This window comes from Lynx rufus, unplaced genomic scaffold, assembly GCF_022079265.1.
Source record: "Lynx rufus isolate CCGP_SWC_20201006 ecotype Redwood Valley unplaced genomic scaffold, mLynRuf1.p SCAF_22, whole genome shotgun sequence".
In the NCBI taxonomy this organism is placed as follows: Eukaryota; Metazoa; Chordata; class Mammalia; order Carnivora; family Felidae; genus Lynx; species Lynx rufus.
Window position 1 is genome coordinate 14,889,635 of NW_025814837.1, and position 26,336 is coordinate 14,915,970.

General features: G+C 42.8%; 1 protein-coding gene across 1 annotated transcript in view; it reads left to right on the top strand.

Annotated features, from left to right (window-relative positions):
• KCTD1 (potassium channel tetramerization domain containing 1) overlaps window positions 1-26,336 on the top strand; it is a 92,563-nt gene that overhangs the window by 33,718 nt on the left and 32,509 nt on the right. Inside the window, 1 exon segment of the mRNA XM_047087066.1 lies at window positions 12,140-12,318. Coding sequence (XP_046943022.1) covers window positions 12,140-12,318 — 179 coding nt within the window.

Below are 26,336 nucleotides of genomic sequence, written 5' to 3' on the forward strand. Positions count from 1 at the left end.
TCCCTAATATGGACCGCTTTTCTTTATGCACAAAACTGCATTTACCCATCTCGCTCTGCCACCTCTGTGGTTGTCATAGCATTGCAGGCTGTGTCTTGTGGTTAAAGAACCATCTAATAAAATCAAGCTGGGGCTTTTAAGAATACCAAAGGCATTCTGCTGCCCGTTTCTCTTCCCTCTAGCGGAAATGCTCCAGTGTGTCTGCTGCCACAGGCAAATGAAAGGCCTGTTTTCAAAGTTGGATCCAGGTCCTAGTGGGTCAGACACTCCCAGATTGCCCCAGAAGGAGACAGCACATTTGAGACAGGAGAATGCAGGCTTAGAGCCCCAAATATTTTGCCTCTGACTTTGAATCAACTACTTTTCTTTTCTTTCTTTTTTTTTTTTTTTAACCTTGGGCAGTTAATGTAAATATTCCTACCTCAGCTTCCTTTACAGAAAACAGTATGGCCCTTACTCTCCTCCCCCTCTGGACCTTTTGGAAGGCTGTGGGTTATGATTGTTCATAAGGCCTTTGGAGTTCTAGGATCTCACAGATAACTGCTTCGTATGCATGGGGCACTAATGTAAATTCCAGGTATGATTTTTGTTTTTTCCTAACACATTTCCATTTTTGTACCAAACTTTTCTTGCCAATCAGGTTGATCTTTAAAAAAGTTGGTTTCTTGTTTTTTTTTTTTTTTTTTTACTCTTGTTGGTGTTTATTTTAAGATACTTCTCCAAGAACACAGATGTCTCCTTTTACAGTGTGAAAATTGTAAAGAATAGCTCATCGCAGTAAAGTAGCGAGGAGGATGACTGTTTGGCTGCTGTCTTTACTGCTCATTCGCCTTCTTCCTAATCTGTGTTTTCAATGCTATCTTCTCTCCCATCTGCTGCTAAGCAGGAAGTTTCATCAGCTGATGTCCCCTCAAAAATATCCTGAGACACGAGGGTGCTGTGCTCATACCAGGCTTAGTGGTTCAGCTATGGGCACGGTTGGGCCTCTTGGCCCCTTAGTTGGCTGCTGGCCGACCCATCGTTGGCCACCTCGCAGGGAGCAGAGCCAACCAAGGTAGCCCTTTGAGTCATCCCTACTTGTATTCAATACCAGTTCCCACTAGCAACTCGAACAGAATGACATGACTAACAACCAGGGTGACTCAAACATCTGGAAGGGGGTCAGTCTACATCTTCTCGTGGTAAAGATCCCACCTGCAGATTTCAACCAGGAGAAGCACTTCTGGCAAACCACTAGACCTCTGGAGTGCCTATCCACGTGATGCACCACCCTTTCGTCTTGGTGTGCACACAACGGGACTGCTTCCTTCCATCGCCCCCCATTTTTTTGTTTATCACCCAGTACATCTTTTTGAAAAGTTGACGCTGATTCTGCCTATAAAAGAGTGTTACTTTATTAAAAAACATCCATTTTCTATCACTAATACAGTTGTTTTCTCTTCCGGAAGGGGATCTCAAGCTGCTTTCAGACAGCTGTAGTATTTTAGAACAACACAAGATGTAAATAAATAAACAATAGCCCCATTAGATGGCACCAAGTAAAGAATCTCTGAAGTAGGCATTCTGTTCATTAAGCACCATATTTTATTGGCTATTTCCTCCTGTTGGTGGAGGCAAATAAAAAGCTGTAGTGATTAAAATTTAATCTTCCTAATCAGCCAGAGCAAATGCTGTGACTGTTAAGGAATCTCTCTGTGTTAGCTTCTTTTTTTTTTTTTTTTTCTTTTTTCTTTTGCATTCATGCTTTAGGAATGCCTTTCATTTCACGACCGGTTCTCCTTGATTTCAAAGAAGATTTGAATTCCAATTCTGACCTCCTAAAATGCTAGCCTCCTTAAGATACTTGAATCTCTATGGCGGATAGTTTTTAAAATTACAGCGTAGTAAGAAATCAGGAGTTAAAAAAGCATTCTAGGCCGTCTGGTCCAACAGTGTATATTATCAATGGGAAAACTGAAGCCAGGTAGGTGGCTTGCCACGGTCCCTGTCCCTCTCCAGTGACGTGGCTTGGGCTCTCCTTTGTCCCATCCTCTGAAATATGCTGAGTTAAGAAACATTTGTCAGCATGAGTAGAAGTACTGCAATGGTTCCCTCTTTTAAAAACTGATTGGGTTGGGGCCCCCGGGTGGCTCAGTCAGTTGAGTATCTGGCTCTTGATTTCAGCTCAGGTCATGATCCATGCTGGGTGTGGAGCCTGCTTAAGATTCTCTCTCCCCCTGCCCCTCCCTCCTGCTTGTGCTCTGTGTCTAAAATTTAAAAAAAAAAAAAAAAAAATTAAATTAAATTAAATAAAAATTAAAAATAATTGTGCCAGAACTTAGTATGATCCTCGTAACATGGAATTACTAAGTATAAGTGTTATTTAGCAGTAATATACTCTGGATTCATAAAGCCAAGTGCATGCCTTGCTGTACCAGAGTATTGCTTGCCCTCAAAAGGATTTGTTGAAGAGGGTCAATAACTCGTTTTCAGAGCATTTAAAGGATGATTTGATTTAAATTTTTTTTTATTTACACGGGGATCTCTTCTCTTCAGGAACTGCCTGTGCATATGGCTAATTCCCAGAGAAGACTGTCAACTCCCTGAAAAATTCAGTTCCACATTGCCCTAGCCTAGCTCCAAATAGAAGAGCCAGCCAACATTTTCTAAATGAATGAACAAGTGAGCAAATGAACTTTTTGAAACATCTGTTGTATAAGTTAGAGTAAGCTAGTATATTTTGAACGCCTTGTGTTCTAATTTTTTATTTTTTAATGCACAAAGGTCAAGCAAATAACCATCTAAGAATTTTAAGAGGAGGTTCCCAGGGATGCAATTAAGGTTAGAAGGAACACATTTAGCTTTTGACACTGCTAGACAAGGAATTTTTATGACCACATCCAAGAAGTCAGTACGTCAAGTTTATTGTCTATTTCGAGGCAGATGTGTCCTGTAGTTAAGATCTAGGACTAGCAGTTAGAGGAGTAAATAAAATGCCAGTTCTCTGTGGTGGGGGAAATACACAGTGTGTGGTGGGGGAGGAGGAGTCCAGTGCTGGGCCAGCTGGCTCCTGCCTTCTGCATGACCACTGACCATCCTCCTAACCCTCCAGCCAGTTGTGTTCATTTTCAAAACAGACTGCGTGGAAGACCATGGATGGAGCAAGGTAAATCTGTCCCTTCTCTTGTGAAAGCCGGAGCATGGATAGCCTAGTAATGGAGCGTGGTAACCTTATCCTGGTACACAGTGACTAGTGTGTCAAATATCGCTGTAAATTCATTACTAGATAATTATAGGCTAAGCCGCTTGACCCCACAGTCAACTTCCTTCTTCGTGAAATGGTGATAATACTTAACATTGTGCAGGGGTTTCTGATTTCAGACTAGGAGGCCCTCTGTGAGCGTTAGATACTGTTTCATTGCCAGCTTCTGCTGCCATTATGCATTTTCCTTCCAAGAGAACGCATGCAGAGCACCAACTTCTGGAAATGTGGGAGGCATGCAGGTACATCTTTCCTTGTCTTGCTCTTGCTGTCTTTTGGATCTGGGAATGGACGAACTTGAGGAGGGCGCAGATGACCAGATAGTTCCCAGGAGTGTGGAAACCATATATTCCTGCACCATTCTTTCAGGATCAAACTAAATAGACTTCTGTGTCAGCTAAATACGAGCTTACCATGACCTGAGGCCCATTTAATTTTTGGTTCCACACATTTCCTCCCTGGCAAGAAAATAAAGGGAAAGGAAGCATTATCCGAACATTTCTGTATTTCTTCATTCAGTCCTTTGTTTTAAAATGTCAGAAAAAAAGAAGAAATCCTGATTATGAAAGTAAAATATAGCAGCATGCCAAGAGTATGTACTAATTGATTTAATTGTACATTTTTTTCTTCTTAAAAATTGTTTTTTTTAAATTTCAAGAGTAATAAATGCTCTATGTCATAAAGCACAAGAGAATAAAAACAAAAATAAAACTTGTCTGGAACATCATTACGTAGTCCTAACCCCTACTAATATTTTGATGTTAATTCCAGAATTTTTTATTGCATACACATATCTTTGAAAAATAGTCTTTCCCTATGGAAAAGGGACACTTTTCCCTATGGAAAAGTCTTTCCCTATGAAAAAGGGACAGTAGGTTCTATTACAAAACCTACTTTTCCACTTGAATGCTATGTTTTTATTTTATTTATTTATTTATTTTTTTAATTAGTAACGTTCATGGGTGCTTGGTGGCTCATTTGAGAGCTTGACTCTTGATTTCGTCTCAGGTCATGATCTCATGGTTCCTGGGACTGAGCCCCATGTTGGGCTCTGTGCTGACAGCACGGAGCCTGCTTGGGATTCTCTCTCTCCTTCTCTCTGCCCACGGGCACACTCTCTCTCTCTCTCAAAATACATAAATATTAAAAAAAAAATAATTAGTGACATCCATAGTTGAGCTGTAATGTATATTTTAAAATACTCTGATGTTTTACATGCATTTAAAAATATCTAAGAAATCTAATTTAAAAAATAATCCAGCTATAATAAGCACAGCAAAGTTCTATCAAAATATTCTGTTTTTTCAAGTTCACTTTCCTTCTGGGGGGAACAAAAAGCAGAGAAATTTTGGCAAATAGTTGTTCTTTTCATGGTCCCAGCTCAGTAATCTAATAAGGGAGCTTCTCAGATACATGTTTCATTTGAAAAAGAAAAAAACAAAAAGGCATGTTGAGGGCACGTACCGCATATCTGGCAGAGATTGTGCATTGAAATAGATAAACATTAGGAGCCCCTCCTCTTGGCCAGCAGCAAGAGTAACATTTTGCTGTTTCAGATTAGGAAGCAATTGCAGATTAATTTAACACAGTTGCTAGTCATTTTGAAACAACTTTGAAGCCTCCTATTTTTGATTTCTGGGATTTTTTTAAATCTGTGAAATTAAGATTTTTGATCCGAAAAGGAAAATCGGTACAATTCAATTGCCATTTCATTTTATGAACATAACTGTGCCGATTTCATTCTCCACTTTCTTTCGTACACTTGTCCACGGCACATAACTAGCATCTTGTTATGCTCTGTCCTGTTTTCTTTTCACTTATCTGTACCCCACGATATAATCCTTTCATCACTGTAAAACGCTGTTTTTCTCACCTGTGGATCTTCCCTCCTCAACTGTCTCTAAAGTTCTCTGTATTTCTCCATTGCTCCATAGAAGTCTTCTCTGTACATCTGGTTTACTGCTCTGTGAGATTTCATTTTTCATGTGCAGAAGGAAAGAAACTTCCTTTGTCCTTCTCTATGCCAAGCCTTGTACTATACGCCCTCACAAACATGTCTCACCCGCTGCTGGCTTTATCTCTCTGTAGGGTGGGAAGATTTAGCCCTGTCTTAGAGATGAGGAAACGAGTCTGATAAGTTTGGAAACTTCTCCGAGATCACACAAAGGGTAAGGCCAGCTGAAAGCGGGTCTCCAGTTTCCAACACCAAGGCTCTTTCTCCTGTGCCTGTAGGGTGTTCTGTATAGGTTACTTTTCCAGCTGTATAAAGCTTTGAAAGTTGTCTTACCTTAAAAACATGTTTTTCTTTACTATTTTTGGGCAGGAATCTTTCTTCAGTATATTGTGTACTTTCCAGTCTAAGCTAGGGGGTTTTTTGGGGGATGATGTCATCTTGAATGATTTTTGTAAGTAGCTATTGTCCTATGGGCTAGAAAACCAATGACTACATCTGTTATAAATGCATGAATTAAGAGTAAATAGGTTCTGTGAAGTTGAAGAGGGCTCCTATGATAACGTGAATGGAAGATTTGATGTCAGATTTGGAGGCTTAGAAGGCTTTGGGGCCTAATTCTCAGGTGTCTTCAGAGATTGACAGAAACTGTCCTCTAAATAAGTTACATATACAATACTCACAGACTTTAAAGTGCTGGTGGGTTTTTGTTTTTATTTTTGTTTTTCTGTTTTTTAACTCGTGAAATTATAGGAGTTTTTTCTCTCTTTTCTCAGGTCATTCTCCTATTTAGTTAAAGTCAATAGAGGCCATAGAGATTGAACGTGGTAGGAACCCAATAAATATTTCTTGAATAAATGAAGAAACAAATGAGATCTCTCACAAAATACGTTGACATTATGGTTGAGAATCTTGTTATGCCATTAAGTAACTATGATCAGTAAACTGATGTTTTTCTACAAGAACCGTCATTATGAGTCCAATAGGATTGTGTCAGTTCTAAAATCACACTCTGAAGGCAACCATAGATTTCCATCCCAGGAACTGGCAACATCCATGCTTAAGATACGTTGAGTACAGTTTGGGTACCCTAAATGGTTGGCCAGCTATCAAAAAATAGAATTCATGAGAACACTCCAGTCTCCAGGCATTCCATTTCATGTAATATAGATGCTACTTGAGTCTCTCTCTCTCTCTCTCTCTCTTTGTGTGTGTGTGTGTGTGTGTGTGTGTGTGTGTGTGTGTTTGTGAGAGAGAGAGAGAGAGATACTAAGGTTGAAATTTGTGGAAAAGTTATGATTTGTGTTAAATTCCTTCACTCCTCTATAGAATGTTATGAATTACAATATCAAATAATATAGATAAGTATTTTACTATTGACATGCTTTTCTGGAAATGTCCCTAAGACACCTGTTTCTTTTCCCAGTGAAAGAGGTAGTGTAGTCCAACTTGATAGTGAAACGTGACATAAGACAGGGGCATACATTTTTAACAAAGTCAGTCATTCAAACTTTCAGTTTAAACTTCAGCTCATTTGTTCCAGGCAGTGCCCCTGGGGCTCCTGTTTGAACAGCACACAACTAGGTTAGATTTAGAAGGCAAATTTTTCATTAGCTTCTTTTGAAAGATGCCTGAAGTCAAATCCCTTGAAGGAGTCTCCTACCAAAAAAATTATTGCTGCTTTGTTGGGTAGGTGAGGTGGATGATTAAGCTAGGGAAGCCTCAGACTGAAAGCAGCCAAGAAATGGAAACTTTAAAGGTAAGCTGATCAACATGCCTGGAAAATCCAGGCATATGGGATAGAAAAGGGGAAAAGAGGAATTTGAAATACAATTTCAGATGGCTGTTTTATGTCAAAGTACCATAGTCAGATTTGGTTTATCCTAGGAGAGGAAATAATTAACATCTTTTTAGTTTTTAAAAAAGGTAATATTTCACAGAAATTTAGATGAGTATTTGAACAGCATGGTGTTTTGATTGGAGTTTTTCCCAAGATTATTTTCGGTTTATTTTCTTTTTAAGTAGAACTTAGAGTAAAGTGAATGAATAAATCTTAAATGTCCACGTGCATACAACTGTGAAACCACCCAGATCAAGATTTAGAACTTGTCTAACTGTCCAGAAGGCTCGTTCTTTACCCCTCCCAGTCAGTAACCCCCACAGGTGGCCAGTGTTCTGAGCTCTGTCTTCATGCATTCATTTTATAGTTCATAACTTCGTGTGAGTGGGCATACAGGACATGCCCTTGTGTCTGGTGCCTTTTCTCAGTGCTCTGTGAGAGCCATAGGTGTGTTTTCCTCACTGCGTGGCTATTAATTTATTTTCATAAAATCAGTAAATAGGGAGAAATAGTGCTGTGAAGTCATGAACTGTCTGTATTCACTTCTGAAGTAACTCTGCTTCTCCATTTAAACATGGCTGCGGGGCGCCTGGCTGGCTCAGTTGGTAGGGCGTGCAACTCTTGATCTCGGGGTTTGTAAGTTCAAGTCCCACGTTGGGTGTCGAGATTACTTAAAAGTAAAATCTTAAAAAAAAAAAAAAAAAACCTTGTAAAAAATAAATAAACGTGGCTGATAGGTTCAGGTCTGTCATGATTTGGGCTTCCATATATTAAGAAAAATTCAAGGTAAGCCTTTACTGTGCTGTCCAGTGGTACAGCCGCTACCAATGTGTGGCTATGTACATTACAGTTTAAATTAATTACAATAACATTTAAATTTTCGTTTTTTAGTTCCACTAGCCACACTTCAAATGCTCAAATAGCCACATGTAGCTGGTGGCCACCCTACCAAATGGAGCAGATCTAGAACATTTCCATTCTTGTAGAAAGTTCTGTTGGACAGTGCTGTTTAGAAAGCTGGCTGTTGGCTGACTTCCTCTTTCCTTTCCTCTTTTCCAGACATAGGATGTTGTAGTGGGTTTTATTTATTTTTTTCATTGTAAGTTGTCATTTACTTCTGTGGTTCTCAGGCCATCATCTTACAAGCTTCTGTTTCCTACATTGTCCCTCTAGACCTTGGGGAAAAGGTAAGTGGGAGAATTCTCACAACGTGCTATACTTTTAATTTCTACAAACTACCGGGTGCTCTCCTACTTCAGGGCCTTGGCGATACTGCTTGGAACCCTTCCCAGCAACCTGCTCGCTGTGTGTTGATTTCTCATCTATCAGATTTCAGCTTAGACTGTCTCCAGGGGACCTTCCCCATCCCTCCTCCCAGCCCCCAAGCCTAGGTTACCGGCCCCCTTGATTCAGCTGCCACAGTAACATGGCCTTTCCCTGCCTGGTAGCAGTTGCTTGTTTCCTGACTTCTGTCTCCCACCAAACAGCGAGCCTGGTAAGGTCAGGGACCAGTGTGTCACGTTCCCTGTTGTATATCCATTTCTTGGTCGAGTGCCTGGCACTCAGGAGAGGTTAGTAAATATCGTGGAAGGAGGGAACAATGGGCTGCACAAGAAAGGGCCAATAACCAAATAGCTTAATGTTAGGGTTCTTCTCTCCTAGGTAGAGTCCGTTCCAGGTGGGAGTTTATCAGAGACAGCTTTCTGTCTGGGCACCTTACAGAACGCTGGGCTGTTTCGTCAGGAGTGATGATGGCACAGCCAAGGCATTTGCGCCCTTTCTGGTTAAAGTTTTTGGTTTGCCTTTCACCGGAAATAATTCTAAGAGATATCCAAACTGAGATGATGATGGGTGAACAATCAAAGGGAAAGGCAGATGGGGAAGTGGAGTTGAAAAGTGGCCATAATACGGTAGAAAATTCTGCATCTGTCAGCAGGCAGCTGTTCACGGCATCACAGGCGGCGTCTCACCAAGCCAGATGACCTCACAGGGAGCCGCGTCAAGGAAGGGTATTCTGTCAGGATAGGTATCAGAAACCCCAACTCAAACTTGCTTTAAAAAGAAAGAGATTTATTTCTCCAAGTAGCAGGAAGTCTTGAGATGGGCTCAGAGTTGGTCGTTTCGGTGTGCCAGCAATGTCCGTGAGAACCCAGTTCTTTCCAGCTCGGCGTGGCCACCCTGGGCATGGGCTTCGTCCTGAGGCTGGAAGGGAAATGGGGGCTGCAGGTACAGGCCTCCCATCTGGGCCTCAGAGACTAGAGAAAGAAGAGAAAGCCATTGGCAAGGGAAGGGGTTGCCAGAATGTGTCAGAGGAAGCATCTGGAGTAACTGCAGTAGCTACAGAGTATCCACTGGAAACGCCAAGACCTTCCAGCCCCAAACATCCTCTTCCCCCATCCCAGCCTATGCATTTTAGAAGTTCTTTCAGTCTGCACCAGTACAGAAAGTAGTGAATGAAAACCCTTTACTCTGTTAGCAAATACCACTTAATGCCTTAGAAGTCATCTAATGGGGACACACCCAGACCAGGGAAGATTCCCAGAATGGAGAAAGAGAGCAGAGGAAGTAGTCAGGGGGCTCAGGGAAGCCCAGTTCTGAAACTTGGGAGCCCTGCCAGAGTGAGCCTGAGCGTGGCAGTCAGAAACCCCCTCCTGGCCCTTAAGGGTTAATCCCCCGCCCACCCGCCGCTGAAGAAACACTGGCTTAATTTTAAATTCAGCAATATCCATACATTTATGATTTACAATGTAAATGGTATATATTCTGGGAAATCTGGAATCCTTCAACCGATCGGTTATGCTTTAATTTTTTTTCTCCTTCTTCTATAGACCTCGCAGTGTTGGAGCTGTGCTGAATGAGGTCACAGTCTAACTACAGTATTAACCCTGCAAATCTGTTCATTTTCGCCTGAGCACCCTCAGGCAGGATACAGAATGTGTCCAATTGAAAGACTATTACAGGCGCTGCAGTCCATGATGGGATGAATTGTAACAGGGTGGAAGGTACTGGGGGGGGGGGGGAAGGGGGTGTCTTTAGCCAGGTAGGAAGCATCTCTCAAAAGCAGAGGTTATGTGATTGCATTTTGAAAGGAAAAATCTTGTTCTCTCTCACTCAAATTTTAAAACGCAACTTTTAATATTCTCAGATCTTAACTGTTTTATATTTTCTACCAACCGTGTCTGTCTTTGTATTTCCCCCCATCCGATACCTCTTCAATTTCTCTTCTCTGTGTGCTACAAACATCCTTTTGTGTTTTTTTAATACCTTTTGCATTATTAAAAATACAGAGGAACATCTAAAGAATAATAGAGTGAACACCCGTGAACCGACCACCCCATTTAAGAAATAAAACACTAGCTCTTTTCCTAGGACTGTTTCTGGGCCCTGTTTAATTCAGCATGGAGAAAAGCACAACACAGATGGTCAGCGTTTTGTGTAAAGGCTCAATCGCCACCGCATTCATGGTAGCTGCAGAGTTTCAGAAAGTATGTGCATTCGCTGTCTTGCCTAGACATGTGGTTAATGCTAAGTAGTCTAACAGTTGTGCCCCAGGTAGCTCCTAAAGCTGTTTCAGATCATAAAATCTATGATGTTTTGCAAATTTATATTTTATCATGCTGGGTTTTATGCACAAAAACTAGATGACTTCCCCTTTATAATCTCCATCAAAGGCATTTTTCAAAATCCCTTTATTATGCCTTGTCACTGGCTTTGCCACGCATTGTTTGCATGTTTGAAAACAATCTCTGGCTAAATTATAAATCTGAGAGTATTGTTGTGGCGTTAGCCTTGCAGAACTGAGGGATAAATGCTATTTTAACTTATTCCTCAATTGTAGACTCTAAATATTTGACCTCTTCATTGAGTGCCAGAGACGTGACTTGACTTGTCTGTGGTTTGGGCCCTATCACTAAGAGAGTGATAGACCATGTTTAGATAGTGTTTGAAATATTTATATTGTATCAATGGAAAGGATGTAATATTTTATTTCCTCAAGAGTACAGTTCCTTCAACATGTTCTCGCCGCCCCCGTGTGATGTCCTCCATCTGCTCTGTTTGCTCACATTGTACCTTTAAAAAAAAGTTTTTTTTAATGTTTATTTATTTTTGAGAGAAAGGGAGAGACAGAGTTGAGTGGGGGAGGGGCAGAGAGAGAGGGAGACACAGAATCCCAAGAGGCTCCAGGCTCTGAGCTGCCAGCACAGAGCCCGATGGCGGAGCTGGAACTCGTGAACTGCAAGATCATGACCTGAGCCGAAGTCAGAGGCTTAACCGACCGAGCCACCCGGGCGCCCCTGCTCACATTGTACCTTTGCCTGTGGGGCTTCTCCATTGACACCTGCCCCATTTCTACCTTGGGAGCTTGATCACTTCAAGAAGTCTGGCATAGAGAAGAGCAACTTGCTCATGCTCACAAGCACATACTTACCACTGAAGGGTACAGTCTTTTCCAAGTGTCCCCAGACCTTTAGTCTTGTACAGAGTGAAGCAGGGAACAAATGGGTAGAGTGTGTGTTGATTTTTTTTTTTTGATCTCTTGACTGATGAACTTGGGGTGCCTGTTTACAAAGTTGCTTTGAGAATGTGTGCTGAAGGCCAGGTTCGTCATACCCTCATTTTCCTGATTTAAAAAATAGAAATCGAGCATAGTTGCAGAACACAAGTGCTGAAAGACCTGTATTTATCCCAACTGCATAGCAATAGGGAAGTTTCCAAAGAGAAGGATAAAGCTTATGTATTTTATTTAGATATGGGTTGTTTTAAGTGTTGATTGTCTTTTCATTTGGAATGAGGGTAACTCTCCATGTGCCATTTAGCAGTTGTTAAATGTGAGAATTCATTAGTAAAATAGGCCGTCATAGAGCTCAGGATGATTGGAAGTGAACATTAGTTCGGCTCCTTGATTCGGAGCTTGGGAAGTTTTCCTTTTCTTTGTTACGGATTTTGTGTTTCTAATGTTCATTACAACAAGAGTGAGAGCCTACTGATTTTTCAAGATTTTATTACCGAAAGAATATCAACACTAGTCTCTGGCTTATTCTTTATGATGCGTGTGTTTCCTTTCTCTCTACCGAAAACGTGTCTAAACTTGCTTATCTCTCTGTAGGACAGTCGGCCCAATATGTCAAGACCTCTGATCACTAGATCTCCTGCATCTCCACTGAACAACCAAGGCATTCCTACTCCAGCACAGCTCACAAAATCCAATGCGCCCGTCCACATTGATGTGGGCGGCCACATGTACACCAGCAGCCTGGCCACCCTCACCAAATACCCCGAATCAAGGTAATCCGAAAAACGGAAAAGTCACACTCGGAAGTGCATGTATTTGATGATCTAACTGTTTTTCCTTTGACCAGCACAGCAGCGTGGACTTACTGGGGCCGGGGCTAGAGCACGAGGGTGCCGTGTGGGCCCCCCGGCTACCCACGCTGCTCTTGGACGTGGCTGTCAGTCTTGTCCGAGTCAGGGCTCGACCCACAGCTTAATCAGGTCTATGTAGACATGTCACATAGGAATGGAGTTCTAGGATATTTTGCCCTGCAGAGATCTTCAGGTTTCTCAATGTAGTACAAAAGGAAGGATGATTTCTATTGCTACTGGCTTTTCTTCTGTCCTTTTCTAAAACACTTTCTGATCAGTTCTTAAGAATTTTCTAGGAGGTCATTTGGTGCACCAACTTGTGAGCTAGAGAAAAAAAAGAGAGGCTCTTATCAATGGGGCAGTATATTTACAACACAATGCAAAAGTCCAGGAAGCCAAGATAGTCTTGTTTAAAAAAAAAAAAAAAGGCCAGTGGGACTTCTGAGGGATCAAGGCAGATAAATAAATATAGAAAGTGTCTGAAGAGGGAGCATGGTTTACAAACAGGCACTATACAGTTCTGCTTTTTTTAGTCTTTCTCTGTTACCTGATATTTTATGAAAGGTTGAGAAGAAAGATAAAATTTTCTCTCTCAGTTTCCAGATTGAATTTCTACAGCCAAAGTGAAATGATTTTTTTAAAAAACAGATGACCATGGGGCACCTGGGTGGCTCAGTCGGTTAAGCGTCCAACTTCAGCTCAGTCTCACAGTCTGTGAGTTCGAGCCCTGCGTCGGGCTCTGCTGACAGCTCAGAGCCTGGAGCCTGCTTCAGATTCTGTGTCTCCCTCTCTCTCTGCCCCTCCTCTGCTCATGCTCTGTCTCTCTCTGTCTCAAAAATAAATAAAAAACATTAAAAAAAAATTTTTAAAAAACAGATGACCATTAATTCAATGACCAAAAAGCTTTATATTTTTAAATGAAATGATTATATCATTCAGTTATTAATATTATTGAGTCCCCACTTTCCCTAAGTTCATTGTGACAGGTGCTACAAGATCATGCTACATGATGGCTATATTTTTAAAGAATATCATATAAGGAAGTAAGGTTTCTTTTTTAAAAAAATACTTATTTCCATTCATTCCTTCTAATCTAATACCAACATCAAAGAAAGAAAATCACCACGCCTCTTCAGATGAACACTTAATTCTAGGGGGCAAGCCACAAAACGTACACGAGCCAAAAAGCAAATCCTTAGCTGTAGCAAAATTCACTGATCTGATCTGGTGGCCTTTTGTTTCATTCAGTCCAATTTTTAAACTCTGATTCAGGAGGGAAGTTAACAATGACCCATGTGCACACGACATAAGTAGTAGGTTTTCTTCCAAGGCTCATTGCAGCTGGGGGGGGGGGGGTCTCTTCCTACTGACTAAAGCCGCACGGGGGTTTGGCATCCGTGAAGCTCCCCCGTATCACTTAGCCCGTTGCAAGGGTGTTGGAGGTGCTGTTTATTCAGTTCCTCTCTCCAGTGATTTGCCACTTTAGAGACCTCGAATAGGTGTCTTACTTGGAGAGTCTTCCTCTGGCCCCTCTGCGTGGGCATTTCTAACAGTCTACTTTCAGTCCCTCGTCCACACCCTGAGACAGGCATCGCATTCCACGATCTCAGTACTCCGGATACACCATCTCATATGGCAGCCACTAGCCACATGCAGCCTTTGAGCACTTGAAATGTGGCTGGTCCAAATCAGAATGTCCTCTAAGTGTAAAATTGCACTGGACTGTAAAGAATTAGTGCCTACCAAAAAAAGTAAAATATCGCAGGCAGACAGTCTCTCCTTTGCTGTCCTGCCCACTGTTCCCTTGCTGTGTATTCAACAAACTTCTGTCTCTTAAAAAAAAAAAAAAAAAAAAAAAGCAACTCAATAGTTTTTTATTATTGATTTCATGTTGGAATGAGAATATACTGAATTAAATATGTCATTAAAATTAATTTCACCCGTTTCCTTTTACTCTTTCAATGTGGCTACTAACAAACCCAAAGTTGCATACATGTCTTGTGTTTTATGTCTGTTGGACAGTGCTGACCTATACACAGATTTTTTAAAACTCTAAGCAAACCCACTTCTTCCCCAACCTGATACGTACATACATGATAACTTGAATTTCTCTTTCACCAACTTCATTAGAAAAGGTGAAATTGTTCGTCTTCCTTTCCCGATCTTTCCCCACACATCCTCGCCACCACTGGGCCACAGTGTCATGGGAGAAACATCAGAAATACTTCATGGTTCATTAGTCCCCACATTTAAATGCTGATGCTGCCATTTAGTACTTGTTTCGCCATGGATAGGTCCAATTTCTAAGCGTCTGTCTTCTCAGTTGTAAAATAGACACGGATAGGTCTTCTTGCAAGGTTATTGAGAGGATTAAATGTGATTACTAAAAGCACGCCATGGCCCTGTGCCCAACACATAGTATTGCCTTTATGCTTAATCTTCTGCCAAACCCAGCAATTGTTTCTTTTCAAACTGCCTTCCAAATTCCAAATATATCCCCTTCCTTCATTTCCTAGACCATGGAAACAGGCTCACTTTTGGGTTCTTGCCTGAATGACTGCAGGCTCAGGGGAGCCCTCGCCTGCACCTTCTGGTCTTTTATCTTGACGCACCTACCTGTCCCAGAACTGCTGAGCTGTTCTAACATCATCTTGATCGTTAGGAGATATTCTTAAGCATATGTTAAGACTCGGAAACAAGCCTTATAAAGTGACTTCTCTGTTGCTTACACCTAAAGCAGATGATGCTGGTTTAGATGTTGAACTGACGATTCTGCTCCCTCTTATAGTGTGTGTGTATATGTGTGTGTGTGTGTGTGTGTGTGTGTGTGCGCGCGCGCATGCATTTGGTAAATAATCCAGTGTTCATTTCAAGGCAGCAGTCAGTCTAAGGGGACCCATACATAAATTTTTGTAGTCAAAGATACAGGGAAGGAAGGGTTTCATGCTTTTCTTATACATGTCAGTTACTCCTCCCACCTTCTGGGAAAATCTCTTGCATATCTTCACCCCTTTGGGGATAAATCCTAGGAGATTAGGTTGCCTGTGACCATAGAGTTACAAATAGCTCCAACTCGAGTTCTCTAGATTCTAGGGTAGTCCGAGCCCTTCTCCCACTGTGGAACCATTCCCTGCCCCCTCGCCCGTCAGCACACCCTGGTTCCTCTCTCACTTGCCTTTTCCTTGGTGTAGCCCAGAGGAGTGGACGACTTTTTCCTTGGTTTTATTTTCTAGAATTTCAAGAAGAGACTTGTAGTATAAAAGCCTTAATTTGTTTATAACAAGTGATCATAAAAAATGTAATGTCTTTCTACAATTTCAAAGGTTCTACATAGAGCCTTTATTCCATTTTGAAATGTTTTATATGACTTTTCATCCTGTCTCTATTTATCGCCTTCTTGGCTAAAGACCACCCTTAGAACATGGTCCCCAGAAAGTGGTACAATGGACCGCACAGCCAAACATTAGAAGCACCTGGGAAGCATTAAAAAGCCATACATGGTCCTGCCCCAGACCAATAAAATCAGAATCTCCACGAGTTTCCTAAGAGATTCTGACTTTCACCATCTGGCTTTGAACAACACCAATGTGGATGGTCCCTCCAAGTGAACATAGGCTTCTTCCTCAATGAATATTTCATGCTATATCATAATGGCTATTAAAATAAAATACGTTTTGATCTTTCTTTAATTACCAAGGTTACCTGTTCCACTGTGTGTGGATACCCCTATGCTTTGGTGTTTTGGGTGGGGGGAGGCTTCTAAGCCCTGAGTTGGGATTCAATAAGCAAGTTGACTTTTTACATTTTACAGCAGAGCTCCACACACACATCATTATTCACATTCATTGTCAGGTGGTTTCTAGCTAAAGGGACTGAAGGTTTCAAATTAACTGGAGCAGGTGCATACATCAGTGATGTGCTGTGTTTTACCGATGTTTTGTGTAAGATGCAGAACAGCTCTTTGGAGGGGTTTATGAGACCGAGGCTAATCCACACCCCCTCAGGGATCAAGGAGATAGATCCCTTGCAGAGTTGCTGACAAGTCTCCAGTTCCAGTTGCTGTTCTGAATTGTAATCACCGAGAAAAACACCTAGTTCAGATCTGCAAGAACAGTACATCAAATAAGTAAAACAACAAAAAAAGTCAAAAAATACATCACTGTCATGAAAAGATTTTTAATGGATTTTATAAAGATAGAACATATCTTACCTGACAGTTTGCTAGCTTGATTGATAAATTATAAGCATCTAGACATGGGAGGTGGGCCTCACCTGTGCTCTTGCCCTGGGCCCTGCAGATTTTAAGGACAGACCTGATAATGTCCGATTTAAAAATTTAAGGCACCCATTATCAACATCATTGATAACAACAAAGTCTAGGTATCTAAATAATTTGTTATAAATAATTAAGATTGGTACCAAATTACATGACATCTTTAAAATCTCCTGTATTGCCACTGAAATATCTTCATGGCTGTGTGTGTGTGTGCGTGTGTGTGTGTGTGTGATATTAAATAAACTTTCTTTGCTTTAGAAGACAGTCTGGGTGGCTTGGTTGGGCATCCGACTTCGGCTCAGGTCATGATCTCACAGTTTGTGGATTCGAGCCCCGCATCAGGCTCTGTGCTGACAGTTTAGAGCCTGGAGCCTGCTTCGGATTCTGTGTCTCCCTCTCTCTCTGCCCCTCCCCTACTCGCACTCTGTCTGTTTCTCTCAACAATAAATAAAACATTGAAAAGTTTTTTTCAAAAAAAAGAAGACGCAAGTCTGAGTTCAAAGTTAGGTCCATTTCATCCTTTATTATCACCTTGCACAAAATGGAAGCTCACTATTAATAGCAGCTATATTGATGGTTGTTCACATGTGGACTTTTTAAAACTGGGAAGTGGGCTGTTATTGCTAATGAGTGAAACCTACCGGGCGGTAATAAGGCAGGGAGGGGTCTTGATTAAAGAGAGCCCTTCAGCCACTGACCCAGAGGTGCAAGACAAGATCTCATGTTACAGTCCTGAGCCATCCGATCTGACCGCTTGACGGAGCTTTTGTGTATTTTAAACCCAGTACATGAGTTGACTCCCACATAAGTAGATTATGCTAAATTGGTCTCTCCTAAATAGCAGCAGAGTTACTAAGCGCACTGGCATATGTAGGTAATTGCAAAACTCAAGAGACCGGGCTTTCAGCCTCACAGTCAACACCCATGGCCACCCAAGGGGTGTGTGTATTTGGAGCTTTAGAATGGAGATGCCAAACACATGTGCCTTGCCAGTACTGCTCTAGCTTCTGGCATGCTTCACTCTCGACATGTTAGCCATTAAGGCATGGTTCATGTGGAGCTGCCCTGAAAGCAACGTCAGATGAGCTCGACATTAAGGGATTGGTGCATCCACTCTCAGGACGGCTGAATTCTAATGTTCGGATTTCCGTGTCATTGCTGTATGCCAACCTAGGGAGTTTTCTGCAATCCTGCATTAGGGCTGGGCATTCTGTGCCGCGAGTCTGTGACTTCACGATTCCAATTTCACATGACAGGCCCTAGACACGAGTCCAGTCCTGTTATCATGCAGGCCCACGATTCAGGATTCCAGCAGAAATGCCAAGAAATCAATGCATCTTCCTTGCCACACAGTTCACTGAGCTTTCTTTCAGAATTCTTGCAGGGCACTGAGTAGAAGGCTTTTTATTATAACCTACCCTTTAGACCAGAGTGATTTAAATATTTTTTAGGTTAATTTATTTTGACAGACAGCACGAGTGGGGAGGGGCAGAGAGAGGGAAAGAGAGAATGCACACCATTAGTGCAGAGCCCGAATTGGAGCTCAAACCCATAAAGCCATGAGATCATGACCTGAGCTGAAACCAAGAGTCAGACACTTAACCCACTGATATACCCAGGCACCACAGATCAGCATGATTTATAATGCAATGTCTATCTCAAGTTTAAAAAAACTCACAGTGGGGCGCTTGGGTGACTCAGTTAAGCATCGGGCTTTGGCTCAGGTCATGAGCTCACAGTTCCCAAGTTCGAGCCCCACGTCGGGCTCTGTGCTGACAGCTCAGAGCCTGGAGCCTGCTTTGGATTCTGTGTCTCCCTCTCTCTGCCCCTCCCCTGCTCATACTCTGTTTTTCTCTGTCTCTCCCTCCCTCCCTCTCTCTCTCTCTCTTTCTCTCTCTCAAAAATAAATAAAAATTAAAAAAAAAATTTTTAAACTCACAGAACAAGTTTTTTGGGGAGAGTGGAAGTCATCCTGAGATAATGTAGCCCCAGCACAGGTGGAAAGAGGGGGCACATCCCTGCCTTTAAAACCCCTATGGAAATGCACGAAATGAGGACAGTCTCTAACCAGTGGTGAACAGTGTTCAGTGTTAAGATTGGATGATCTTTTAAAAAAGGAAATTAGTTTATGGGGAGGGGGGTGATTGAAAAGGAGGGAAAGCATCTGGCAAAGGAAAAATGGAAAGTTTCTCCAGGGTGATAGGGGCAGTTTTCCTCTTCTCTGTCTCTTGCCATGTTATAATATTGCTTTTTCAGAATTGCTCTTCAGTTATATAGGCAAAGACTAAATGAAATCAGCTTCAAAAGACTTTTTTTTAAAAATTTCTTTTAGGGGCGCCTGGGTGGCGCAGTCGGTTAAGTATCCGACTTCAGCCAGGTCACGATCTCGCGGTCCGTGAGTTCGAGCCCCGCGCTGGGCTCTGGGCTGATGGCTCAGAGCCTGGAGCCTGTTTCCGATTCTGTGTCTCCCTCTCTCTCTGCCCCTCCCCCGTTCATGCTCTGTCTCTCTCTGTCCCAAAAATAAATAAACGTTGAAAAAAAAAAATTAAAAAAAAAAATTTCTTTTAATGTTTATTTATTTTTGAGAGAGAGAGAGAGAGACAGAGTGTGAGCAGGGAAGGCAGAGAGAGAGGGAGACCCAGAATCCGAAGCAGGTTCCAGGCTCTGAGCTGTCACCACAGAGCCTGACTTGGGGCTCAAACTCACGAACTGCAAGATCATGACCTGAGCTGAGGTTGGACACTTAAGCGACCGAGCCACTCAGGTGCCCCAAAAGACATTTTTTTTTTTTTTTTTTTTTTAAACCGTGAAGCTGGATTTTCTCTTTAGTGTCGAAAAGCCAGTAACTTCTACTACTGGCGAATTCAGCAAACTTCCTTCGCCACTTGGGAACAGAACCGACCTGGCTTTCCTAGTAACCTAACTCATAAAGTCTTGTCTTAGAGGATAACTCACAGACAAATGTAGCCATGCTATAGTACCTGTATTTTTCCCTGTCCTTGTGTCCACTAGAAGATTTCTTCTTTGCTCCCCAGTGTGCGGGGCATGTACTGGCCAACAGAAGTCCTTGCTCTCTTGAAGTTTACGTAGGGGAGCTGGGAGGACAGATGATAAGTGAACAGTCACTAAATGGTATTTGGGTTGGTACCAAGTGACGTCGTAAGTAAGAACACCACCCGGGACAAATACGCCCACTTTGGGATATAGTTTACCCCCTGTGTTGAGCCAAAAGATAACTTTATTCCTACCTATTTGCTCATCTAAATTTTCAAGACAAAATCTGGCTTACGTGTGAGTGTAGATTTAGAAGTAGATTTTTGTCACTTCGGTGTTCCGGGTCGCCCTGATGGAGGCTCGGTTTGCCTATTCTGAGTTCTGTGATGCGTCTCCTGCTACGTGGTGTGCGGTGAATATGTGTGTTCACCCCTCATCTCCGGGGGAGGGAGATGCAGAGTGAAGTCTACTCTCTGGGCCGTGGCCGTGGCACAGCTCCAGGCCAGGTCATGTTCCGATCGCCGCGCGGGTGCACTGAGCCTGGCTCCGTTCCTGACACATTCTATTTCATTTTCCATTTGTTGGACACTGAAGTTATACTTGATTTTGACCAAAATAGAATTAAAAAAAAAAAAATGTGGGCAGAAGCCCCTTGGTGGCAAATAATTAGCCTGCTCCTGGTGTGGACCGTGGAGAAGGCGAGGGCCGCCCTCCCGCGTCAGACCTGTCGCGGCCGCCGTGCGTCAGATAGCAGAGCGGTGAGGTGGGGGCGCGCGCTGGGTGTCTAGCTTGAAGCATCTCAGGGCCAGACTGTGGGTCACGTTCTTGATTTCTTCTGAACTTCTACTTGCCAGGAACTCAACCCTATTGGAGAGAAACGCTGTCCTTGGAAAGCTGTCTCTCACTTAGTCTCCATCCTCGTATTCTTGTGCTTTACGGCACCTGCCACAGAGTGGGCGTTCAGAAGTTTGCCTGATGCACGAATTTTTGGGTGAAATGCTGTGTACGGAAGCCAGGCCCTCAAAACAATGAAGGGCACATAACTGAGTAAAGCTGTTCGAAATAGTCAAGTGTAAAGGGCTCATTATCTATATTTCTCATCTAACGCGCCGCAAGTAATCTCAGAGTTGAGACTGTTACTTACTCCAGTTTATAGATAAAAACACTGCAAGTCTGAGAGGTCAAGTGACTGACCAAGATTCTCGCTCCCACTCTGACTCCAGGCCCTTTGTGGCTTCCTCTTTTATAGCCTTGCTTTCAACCCTAGGGGCATGTTAGAATCAGCAGGAGCTTGAACAAACAAACCTGGCCCTGCCCACAGCGATTCTGGTTTCATTGGTCTGGAGCAGGGCAGGGGACATCCTGATGTTTCCCACGGCCAGATATGTAATCCTTCTCACCACCTGCCAGAACTATGTTATAAAGGTGGTCGTGAGCCAAGAGGGCAGGTCATTCTGGAGTAACCTCAAGCCACTTATTCTTAAGGTGGCCTTCACTAGGGTAACGTTAGGACTTAATGGTAGGTCTAGTCCAGTCGGAGCAGCAAAAACGTACATGTCTTTTTCTTCAAGGCAGAGCCTAGAAAGGGATTTTCTAGTCTAGTTACCTGAAGGGAAAGAGTAAAGAGAGGGGAATAAATCAACCAGTCAACCACCCAGATGCCAGTGAACCAGAGGAACAGAAGGGGGACACCTGCCTTCCGAATGTGTTCCTCCAGCTGATACCTCCTCCCTGATAACCCCCATGCCAGAGTCAAACATGCAGATATCTGGGCCCTGGTCACCACTCAAGTGACCCGTATGTCAGGGTGTGAGGGGAATCTGCAGTTTTTGTCAACATCAGGCAGTCCACCCACAGCTCAGAGTTCAGGTACCAGGTCTACAGTGAAGCAGCGTGGGGCTGGTGGTGATATGGCAGGAGACGGGGTCGTTAAAGAGAGACTTTGTTTATTGATTCTGGCTTGATTCTTGGGACAATAATACTGACTACTCCTTTTGGTACATCGTCATGAATAATGTCATTGAGAAATGCCAAGGTCATTTTTGCTCTGTGTTTTTTATTGTATTTTCCTTCTCCCCTCATCATACAAGAAAGTACTTTATGATGATAAACTCTGTGTTCTATGTCCTTGTTTGAAAAGTTCATTAGTAGATAACTCATAGAAGATTCTGGTAATCTTTCACAAGGTTACACTCCACTCTACTGTGTCTTGAGAACAATTCCATTAAAGGGCTTAGAATTAACACTGTTAGGTCACACAACCCATCTTGTGAATCTCCTATGACTTTGACTCCTCAAACGATGTACTTTCTAAACAAACAAAAAAAATATGTGGTTTCTGTCAGTCATATAAAAATGCTTTGAGACCTTTGAGTCTCTTCCTTTGAGACCTTCTTTATGGCAAATGAGGACCAGCATTGAAACATTTTAGGTTAATTTCCAAAAGACAAACTGCATTTTGGTCCCATAGAGAGCTCTGTGGGCAGGAGAATTACACCCCCGTAATTCGTGTGTCCACCCTATAGCCCTTGACCTTCACAGAGATGTGGAAAATCTTTGTATCAGAAAGGAAACACCCCTGTGTCAGAACACCTCACACAGTAAGTGTCTATGCTGTGTGTATTCATGACTGAAATAAAACAATGAAAGTTATTCTCAAGTTGGGGGGAGTCTTCTTTCTTAAGCCAGTGCAGAAAATACCCCCTCCCCCCCGCATAACTTCCAAGCAGAAGCATCTATGATTCAAAACCAAAGTACTTGATGTTGTAAGTCGCATTTGAACTTTGAGAACTTTAAAATAATAGAAGGGGCACCCATGTGGCTCAATCGGTTAAGCATCCGACTTCAGCTCAGGTCATGATTTCACAACTCGTGAGTTCGAGCCCCACGTCGGGCTCTGTGGTGACAGCTCAGAGCCTGGAGCCTGCTTCGGATTCGGTGTCTCTTTCTGTCTCTCTGCCCCTCCCTGGCTCATACTCTGTCTCTGTCTCTCTCTCTCTCAAAAATAAATAAACATTAAAAAAATAATAATAATAGTAAGCCTCAGAAAGTCACGCTGAAGGCTCCTTTATGGGTCCACTGAGCATACAAATGCTCTCTACTGAAACCTGAGGTATGTTAATAGAAAAGTCTACTCCACTGTATCTGCCAGTTTGTTCTATTATCATTATATAAATAACCCATTAAAATGTCATTTCTTTTCAGTAAAAAATGCGGGATTTATAGCTTCAGCTAGATGGATTATCAATATTCTGCCCCTGAAAGATTACTCTCAGGATGCTTGGAGGTAGAAAGTACCTTTATAATAATAAACTCTGTGTTCTATGTACTTGTTTGAATAATTGTTTGCAATAACTGGTCCCTAAAGGAGCAAGCTGAAGTGGGTGCATAATGCCTTGCATGGCAGGCCTCTGTGTGTGCCCAGGGTGGCCCCGGTGCAAGAAGGAGGGGAATGTGAGAGGCAGGGGGTCGAGAAATCAGTTGTACTCTTACGACTGTATGCGTGTCGTGTATTCATATTCCAAAGGCAGACACCCAGAAGCTCCAATCTGGTGGCAATCCCATTTGCAAAAGAACCTGTTAAAAAAAAAAAAAAAATCCGTGTCTCAGTCCCTCAATTATATCAGCTGTTTGCTGGACCATCTGAATCTAATCAAGATACAGTGTCAGTAGAAATGACACTGTCACTGGATAATGGCTTCCTGCTGCTACATAAATGCCATGTGTCAGTTTGCTTAGTAATGACATTGCTGCTTATCTTTTTTGGTGGTAATGATTATTTTTACTTCTGTGCAGTTTTTCTTATTGTGTCCCCATATTCAGACGATAAATCACAGCTGTGCGTTAACAGCTAACCACCACTTTCGAACAGCGGCGGACCTTGCCAGGCCAAGGGCTTCGTCCCTGGAAGGTGGATTTGAGCACGCCCAAACTTGCTTCCGCGAGCTGAGCTGACTGTGTTCCAGAGCTCCTGCCCAGCTTGTCAAAGCCCCTGCCATCCCTCCAAAAATTGATTTTTTTAAGAAACCGTTTAGAAGGCCCTCGGGGCTTGAGAGCTTACCTAAAAAATGAAAACTCTCCTAGTCTCAAAGCAGTGCAAACAGTCAATATCAAAGCAGAAAAGAAGGATCTTTTAAGTGTGTCCCACCAATCCATAATCTTAGGGGCCCCGAGGAAGGTACTTCATCAGTACATCACCATCTCGATGATACACTGCAGAAGGAACAAGACGGCACGAAGGGTGGACTTCAGAGAAAATTGTGGCACACGCGAATGTGGACTGGAATAAAGACTGTAACAACCAAGCAAACCTAGGGAACCGTGTGAAATACGGACAAAGCGCTGTTCTCCACCTTGGCTAGATTTCCGTGACAGAAACACCGAGCAGTGACAGTACGGTTTGTATTTCCAAGTGCCCGTTCTGCCGGGCTCCTCAAGAGCCCATTTGTAACCCTTTATGCAGATTTTAAAACTGAGCCAGAGTATTTATTTGAAACATAAGCTCTGGCTTCAGTGCCCTCCTCACTCAGGACTTTCAAATGGAACAGCGAGGATGAGAAGCAGAGGCGTCAAATGACTGCTAAACACGTGTCAGCTTCTGTTTGATGAGCATCTGGAAAGGAAGAGAAAAATGGAGAGATTCGTAGCTGGGAACTTCCATTTCTTTGAGTGTTTTGCAGGTTAGGGCTTGGTTCTGTTTTGTTGGAAGGGAAAGGGAGAACTACGGAGAAAACACCCCCAGCTCAGGTGCGTATGGACCAGCTTGGTGCCTGTGGGTAAATTCTTGAACCGTGATCAACCAGACCTGAGCCCCAGAAGGGTGGAGATGGTTACACAAGACGCACGCACACCCACAACAGCGCTTTGTTGACCGTGGTGTAGCCGAAGGCAGGATGCTGTCAGCGCGTGTTCCTTGTTTCCCAACTACGCACACCCCGGAGTGTTGTCTTTGAATCAGGGGCTGATAGAAACTTAGTATTTTTCATATGTCATTCCAACTTGGTGACCATTTCAATAATCTTGCGACATAAATTCAACATCTTGACCTTCTCGGGGTAAAAACCCCACCGGGCATGTTGGCCACTGTGATGTAAAGAAGGCATTGGACTTTTTTTTTTTTTTAACAAAAGGTAGTGTGGACATTTTATATTTTCTTTACAATGTTTGTGTACTTTTGAAGCTGTGTAAATAGTACTCTTGTCCAATTTGCAGCTTTCTTTCCTTCTGTAGAGGTGTAACTCACAGTCCTGAGGCTAAATCTCCTCCCTTTGGCCTTGTCAACTTAAAGCCTAGTTTCTGACAGGGGTTTCAAGCTTCCTCGTCACTCTGAAGTCATGCAGGGATGGAATAATTTGGTCATTTTCATTCATCTACCCACCTCACCATACTCCTTTTTTGTTTGTTTATTTAGTTTTGAGAAACAGAGAGAAAATGGGGTAGGGGCAGAGAGGGAGGGAGGGAAGGAATCCCAAGTAGGCTCTGTGCTGTCCGCACGGAGCCCAACATGGGGCTCGAACTCATGAACCATGAGATCGTGACCTGAGCCAAAATCAAGAGCCAGATGCTTGACCGACTGAACCACCCAGACACCCCTTGCTCTTTTTTATTAAGCACTGCGTTAAGCCTCTGGCTTTTCACTTACGGGTACTAAACAGAATATTGTACTACTTCATTGTAAACTGCTGTTTTGCTGGCCCCATTACAAGCAGGAAAAAATTGTTAAATTGAAAATGGAAACAGCTGGCTTTGTCATAGTGCTCTGATAGTAGCATATAATTAATACGATGCTTTTATTTGAAGTGACCGCTATGACGTATTGTAAGGCAGCTCCAATAGTGTGGGACAGGTTCCTCTCCGTACTCTGTTGTCACTGATAATCTCAAAGTGTGGCAGAGAGAGTGGGGCTACAGTCACATGGGAGGGGCCAAGTCCGGTCTGTTTATTAGGAGATCGATGCACAGAGGGACGAATCTGGAATGTGTCGTCATACAGGAAAGCACTAGTTCAGTCGTTAGGTGTGCTAATATCCGGAAGCCCGGGAAAAAGAATAGTCCTTCAAAAACATTAAAGTCAGTGGGAACACATGCAGGAGAGTTTGCTTGTATAACAAGAAACTAGAAACAAAATCAGAATGGAACTACAAGGTGAGCGAAGGCTGGCAGGAGGTGCCAGAGCGGGAAGGGGGATGAATTTTCTGGGACAGACAGCCCCTGAGGGTCAGGGACAGCACCTAGCGTGGGCTGGCCCTCGGGCCGCAGGGACAAGAGCCTGCAGAGCACAGCGACCCTCGGCGAGTTATCTGATGGCTCTGGCCTCCCATTTCTCCATCAGTAAAATAAAAATACTACTTGTGAGTACTTTATGGAGTTGTCGTGAGGTTTAAATCAGATAATGCATAAAGTTTTTAGCAGTGTGTCTAACAAACTCAAAGAACATCAGCTATTATGACATTCTTTTCTCTGGATCGTAATTATTATTATAAAATGGAAAACATATTCTAGAAGAAAGGAGTGTCAAAAATACCTCCCAATATAGAACAGACTGTTGGCAGGAGGGCGGGGTGGGCTGTGGGGGCAGGCTCGTGTGCACATGTGCATGCTTGCCTGCCCAAATTACAAGCAGGAGGAAACCTAAACAGAAACCGTGTGAGCCGAAAATACCCAAGCGGGCT